The 7,082-nt window shown below is 38.6% G+C and overlaps 1 protein-coding gene across 1 annotated transcript; it reads right to left on the reverse strand.

Moving 5' to 3' along the window:
* Positions 1–1,536: 1,536 nt before the first annotated feature.
* On the reverse strand, positions 1,537–6,650 carry LOC121412646 (G-protein coupled receptor moody-like). The gene is made up of 2 exons (XM_041605422.1): positions 6,303–6,650; positions 1,537–4,030 (listed from the first exon to the last, which is right to left on the reverse strand). Exon 2 carries the CDS (start codon positions 2,880–2,882, stop codon positions 1,773–1,775), a length of 1,110 nt encoding a protein of 369 aa, XP_041461356.1. The 5' UTR covers positions 2,883–4,030; positions 6,303–6,650; the 3' UTR covers positions 1,537–1,772.
* Between the last annotated feature and the right edge of the window lie 432 nt (positions 6,651–7,082).

Raw genomic sequence — 7,082 nt, forward strand, 5'->3', positions numbered from 1 at the left:
TACATTATTCCGTTAGTACCCCTTCAATCAAGTTTTGATTTCTGTCATAAACTATGTAGAAATTTGCTTTCAAAACAAATAAAAAATGTTCTATATCTTGAGTAAAAGATTCCATTGACAGATCATGTAAACCTGTATCTTTTGTTAGCACATGCAGATATTAGTTTAGTTTACTCCAATGATGTTGTAGGAGTAAGCATGATCATCGATCAAAGTAGAATGTCTATTGCTGCTCTCCTTCAGACAAAATTAGATGTGCTACTCGTATTGGCAGGGGTATCGTAGACACTACTAATACCATATCGTTTGCATTCATTCATCTATCCATCGTATGATAGAAGAACAATTCAAGTCATATTCCTCCATCTATATAGTTGCCGTGCCAGGCATCGTGATCTTTACTATTTACTCCACTAGGCCATGCCTCTTCCATGCTCTCTCTCTCTCTCTTTCTCTCTATGATTAGACTTCAACTATTGTATTGCACGTACATGATCATTACATTTTATCACTTTTTAATACATTCAAACGATCATTTAATACTTGAAATATTTTCATCACAATTTTTTTCCTACATGTCAGCTTTGAAAACAAGCTAATTAAGATTCATCACAGAATCTGAAAACATTTAATATGTGCCCAAACTGCTGAAGGTGAACATGATTTGTATTTAAAAAGTGCGTGTGCATGTTCGATCACATTTACAATCAACAATGAAATATATTTGTATAGCGAAAATGTTGAAATAATATTGCCACCAAACTGATTGCGATTACATCAAGTTGCACCGGTGTGTTGGTACAGTTGGCTCAGTTGGTAGAGCGTCCATCTCACAACTGGGAGTCAGGAGTTCGATCCCCAGTTGCGTCAAACCAAAAAATGTTAAAGGGATGGTTGGTCCGGGCTGAAAAATATTTATATCTTAAAACATAGAGTAGAATTCACTGAGCAAAATGCCGAAAATTTCATCAAAGTCGGATAACAAATAATAACGTTATTGAAGTTTACAGTTTTACAATATTTTGTGCAAACAGTCGTCATGAATATTCATTAGGTGGCGGATGATGTCACATCTCCACTTTCCGTTTCCTTATGTCATTATATAAAATAATATATTTTTTTATTATTTCATACTTCTGTGAGTAATATGTCTCCCTTATCATGAAATAAGTTGCAGCAATAAATATCCAATGCACTAAACTAGTTGTCAATGTAATTTTTCTAGTTCTTGGAGGAAGAAAAATTGAATAAACCTAATTTCATTTAATAAAATACAAAAGAACAAGTGGAGATGTGACATCATCAGCCCACCTAATGAATATTCATGACGACTGTTTTCACAAAATATTGCTAAACTTTAAAATTCAATAACTTTGTTATTTGTTATCCGATTTTGATGAAATTTTCGGCATTTTGCTCAGTGAATTCTTTTCTATTTATCAAGCTAAAATACTTTCAGCCCGTATAATCCCTTTAAAGATGGAACTTCCTATACTACACTGTTTTGCGTTCAAAGATTTATGGAATGGAGCACCGTCGATCCGGCGCTGCTCAGTGGCTGTCAGGCTCAAGAACTATTCGGCCAAATAGCTTTTCCTATTTCTGATTTGTGTTTTGCACAGTAAAGTATGGACTTTGATTTTGGCCAGTAAACTTTATAAAGATACTGGTTGATGTAATACTGGATCTTAATATACCATCCGCCTGGCCATCCTCGACCACCTTGAAGCTCCGTAGATCAGGTTTTCACATGTTTAGACCGATTTATATTTCTACATATTCACACTGTGCCCTTGACGTTGCCCTTTACATGTTAATCGTGGAATTATTTTCATTAATGCCGATCGCATTTCAGTCTGCAGTGTCGCATACACAATAGGATTTATACAGCTGCCCATCCAATAGATAACTGTGCACGTTGTGTAAGCGTCCGGTGGAAATGCCGTAGATGTAAAGGCGATTGTCAGCAAGAAAATCGGACCGTAGCATGCTGAAAAAAGCACAAACATGACTGCACAGATCTTCGTCAATACAATTTCCTGATGCGAGATCACCCCGCGTTTCTTCACACCGCGGCGTCTACGACCGTTGCGAGCAACTTGCGACGTCGTCGCAGCTGTTTTCGAACACGACGGTTCGGTAACCTGAGATTCGCTCTTGCCGTCGGTGTATAATATGGTTGGGTCAGGACAAGTTGACGCCCCTTCGGCGTACGTGACATCTTCATTCTGATCTGTATTTGATTCCCGTTGGGAAGCTTTGGGCTTGGCTCGTACTTTGCGCGCACTAGATTTCACCGCTATGATTATGCTTCCATAGCTGAACAGCGCTATCAGCAATGGTGTTATAATCCCAGTAAGCACAAGGACGTCGTAGGCTCTTCCAGATGTGACGGAGTTCTTCGCGAGAATGCATCTGCCATAGGATGGGATAAACAAGGACTTTGTCCAGCCTGTGAATGTGACAACGAATTGTAACAGCATCGGCACTACCCAGCACAAGGAGATTAAGATAATTATGCACCATTTACCGCGCAAAGCCGGTTTTGACCGCTGAACTACACAGAAGTAGCGATAGAGTCCCAAGACTGCGATGTTATCTACCGTAACACCAACGAGTATGAACGAAAGCCTGGCCGTTAGATGGCAATACCACATTGAGTATCTCCAGGTATTCGTCAGGAACGAATCTATGATGAAGGGCACGACGAAGAATAGGAAACAAAAACTAGAGAAGGCAAGGCTAATGATAATGGCGTTGGTGCGGGTTCGTAGACATGGGGTGCACAAAATGCAAAATATGACCACAGCATTGCAAACGATGCCAGTCAAAACGCATGGTATGGCAATGCTGGCCAAAACCGTAACAAGAAGTGAAGCCATCTTGGTTGCGATGTTTATCTCAAATAGTCTACATGACCTTCGTAATGTGGAGAAACTAATAATATTGCAGCGAATGATAACAGTGTAGCGGGAACTTTTAAACTGATTCAATTAATTTCAGTTCCACGCCGTGCGTACTTGTTTATTGAATAATGTGTGATCAAATTATTTAAAAATGAGAAATAGGGGAGATGTTCAACCCATTTCTTAGCTCTTACATATCAAAGAAATTACAGCCATACCTATGATTCAAGTAGATCTTGAAGGTCTTAAACTGGGCTGCTGTGGTGTTCACCTGTAATCCAAGCTACATAGCGAAGTTACGAACTGATGCAGATGTTCGAGTTTCGAGCCCTGGTCACGCCTGTCGGATGCCGAAGTTTAAGGTCGGTCCCAGACGTAAATTATCATATCTGATTGATATATGTATGTAAACACTCAAACCCACACACATACTCTTTGATGTCAAATGGCCACTTCGGAATGTGAAAAGTTAACTTTGTCTCCATTGCCTTTCGTCTTAAGTAGATATGAAACACGTGTAGGATGTGTGTGATGTATCATTGATCCAACCTGGGATATCAATCGATCCTTAAGAAGAGACCCTTTGATGGTAACTGTTTATGTACGACATGTTAGCGTTGCAGTAGTGTCCACGTGCCAGTGAATGGATGGTTTAAAGACATGGTGTGGTATCTATCTGTGGTATCTATCAGAGATATCAAAGAAAAATGTGCATCCAAAAATGTCCTCACATTAAAAATACGATTCGCAGAAAATCATCCGATGAAGAAATGCCGGGTAGGGGGCAGGTCTGGATAATTAAACCGACAGTGTTTGTAGTCCCGGGCTTATTATAGATAGCATTTCTCTGTCAATTTGGGATAGATTTCTCACAAGATTGAATTCTGTGACCAAAACTTAATTCCATCCATAACATGCGCAATGTACCCCATGACATGACAATCTATCTCAATAATTCCTATCGTCTGCTGACGGGTGGGCAGGAATTAAAGAAAACCCAAACTATTATAGCAGCTGCCTCTTCAATCTAGAAATAGCAGTTCTGCTGTATCAATGGAACTCCATGTTTAAACTTGATTTGTAAGTCATCACCAGTTGCTTATCTTTGGCGTGGGCATGCCTACCTGCAAAAGAAGAAAATCAACGTTTTGGGCATGTTAAGAATCTGCAGTTGCCATCGCAGCATAACAATTAAAGAAAGTTCTGGAATAAATTGAATTATTGTGGGCAACATAATGGCAATGTGTGAAGTTTACGTCACGTTTGATTTTGTCATTATAATACACTCCTCTCTCTTTCAATTTAGCACAGAGATGAACATCGCTAGGTCTGGCGTACGACCATTGACAATCACATTCGCTAAAAGTAAATTATGTAAAAAAAAAATTCTTGGTCACAAACTGATTATTTTATGACACGACGTTTAAATTCTTGGAATATTACACGTACTCCTTCGAAACAGGCATTCCCTGGGAACAGCACGTTTTTAGCTCCTCAAAAAGGCAGAGGGTTATTTTCTTCTATTCGAAATTTACAAGGATAGATTAACAGCACTCAATAATACTGACAAGGACTTTAATGTAGCCAGATGTAGATGCGAAATTTCCTAAAGAGCAACATGCTCAACGTTAGCAAAGCATGCTTCGAGAAGCTCCTTAAATTTCTTTTAAAAAATTGTGGTGAAAAAAATCACATTTCTTTGCGAGTAAATATACCCCAAATTTTTTTCTCGCTTGTCACAAATTTTTGCTGAAGAAAATCACCTTTCTCCGGGAATGAACACCTGGGAGGTGGGGGGGGGTGCTTGTCATGTTTAAATTTAAAAGAACAGTTCCCCTCAAAGAAAATCATTCCCAGGCCCCTGCTACACATCTGCAACTACAATACATGCGATAATATAAGGAAAGTATAATAAAAAAAAATCCCACAAAGGTCACAAGGCTCTTGATCTATACTGCCTTGCAGTTGTCATTAAGTCTTGACGTCTATTGTTTGCTTCATGAAAGCTCGACGTCGTCAACAAAGACACCGGGATGCTCTTGACTGGGATAATTAGCGATTCGCTATAATGTCAGATTGTGCGTTCAGTGCAGTTCTAAGTAGGATTGGTCTATTTGGATTTATATGATAAGGTAATAATTCCTTTGAATCTACTCTCGATTGACGACCTCGAAGCTCATATATAATCTTTGTTGACATAGTGCGTGATCAAATGACTAAATTCATCCAAATTAAGTATTATGAAAGTGCTAAAAATACAGGTTGTCGTACACCTTTCCGAATAGGTTAAAGTTTTGGATATTGATTAAAAATTAAATATCATTTAGAGCTAATATCACGATATTGATAACTTGAATTCGATACATGAAAGGAACCATGATGCATTGACTTAAAAACCAAGCCATATTCAATTTATATTTAGAGGTTTCAAACTATGCATTATCCCCCAGCAATAGCTAGGTATAATGTATAAAATTATTTGCTGGTTATAATGTAATTCTCACAGTGAGAGAACATGTATCACCATGGATTGCGAGATGATACTGTACTTTATCCCTTCTCCGCGATGAAAAATAAATAACTTGCCGTAAGCCCCATGAATATCATGAATATGTCATCTTTGACGCATACAACTGTCTCGAGAGACAGTTCCACTGAATGGGAAATTAGGCTCGAAAACAGAATTGACCACTAGCGGCATACTATTGGGAGTTTGATGGGGGGGGGGCTGGTGCTACCGCAAAATAATCACAAGAATGTTATTTTGTTTATAATCGGATCATTTTTTTTCCTTCAATATGCCAAAATTTCCATCGATTTTCCCTTAACATCTGTTCGATTTGACTATTTACCTTTTGACTGTATATCTTATTTGAATAGCATCGATTCTCCTTCTCATTCGAACACTGTAAAAACTGTGGTGTTAAAACTGACACCAATCGGTGTTAATAGAGGACCACACCCTGAGGTGTTAAAATTATACCCTACAGATTGAACATAACACCAAAGAGTGTAAATGTAACAACCAAAGGTGTTGTAATAACACCTATAGGTGTAAAACTAACACCATCAATTTAACACCATTGTAAAATAACTGGTGTGGTCCTCCATGTACACCGGTTAACACCTGATTTTTTCTGTGAACCGTTAGCCCAGGAGGTACGTTTCTGAAATGTTTGAACTTCGCCCAAATCCCGATCCCCCATTCCCGCTCTAAGTACAATAAGGCACTGTAGACTTTACCCCTTTTAGTCAGAGTATCAACTCACGAGTGAAAATGGATCCCGTGTGATATAAATGTCTGGTTAACGACAAAATCAACATGGAAATTAAAAAGAGGAATTGATAATCTTTCAAACAATATGAATACAGATAAGTAAGGTTAAAATATATTACCATTAGATATTTTCTGGCAACCCTGTCTCCCAGACGGCTTTTCCAGGTAGCAGAAATAAAAGACGACTTTGAAGGTTCCAATTTCCATCAACACATTGAAATCTACTAATCTGGCTAAGGATGATAAAAAGTTGTGGGACGTTAGAACAAAACAGCATTCCTCTCTTGAAAAACTTTCCAATAGCAATCATTCAACAGGATAATGTACATGTACCACAACCAAAGAGATGGTGTGGAGTTGAACAAAAGTAACATAGGCGAAGGTCGAATTTGATTAATATATTTTGTCACAGCAGCTGAGAAACACCTATGAGAAATTAATTGAAACACAATTCAATTTTACGTAGCGATGTGCTCGTACTGGTACGCCTGTACTCTTTTTATCTGAAACGTGATCCCTAATGTTATAAACACTGTTGGGGTATTCAACAAGCACGCACGGTTTGCAAGGCTCAATTTCTCCTGGCTGTGACTGCGGGTGGTATGGGCGTACGCATACCTGATGGTCCGTGCGATTTCTATTTGAATCGAGTAGCCTGTATGACACTAAAAGGACAGAAAAGGAGTGAGTGAGTGAGTGAGTGAGTGAGTGGGTGAGCGAGTGAGAGAGAGAGGGAGGGGAGAGAGAGCGGGCGAAATAAAATAGGATAGGCAAGGAAAAGACGAGGTGTGGGAAGGATGTATAGTGAGCGATATGTTATTACCATCACTTTAGTATTATCATCAAAAGGGTCGTCATCATTATCTCATAATTATTATTAATATTATTATCATTATTAC

The sequence above is a fragment of the Lytechinus variegatus genome, chromosome 4, assembly GCF_018143015.1.
Source record: "Lytechinus variegatus isolate NC3 chromosome 4, Lvar_3.0, whole genome shotgun sequence".
Classification (NCBI taxonomy): domain Eukaryota; kingdom Metazoa; phylum Echinodermata; class Echinoidea; order Temnopleuroida; family Toxopneustidae; genus Lytechinus; species Lytechinus variegatus.

Excerpts from the sequence above, each read along its gene's own strand:
- LOC121412646 (XM_041605422.1), bottom strand. The coding sequence starts at position 2,882 with ATGGCTTCACTTCTTGTTACGGTTTTGGCCAGCATTGCCATACCATGC.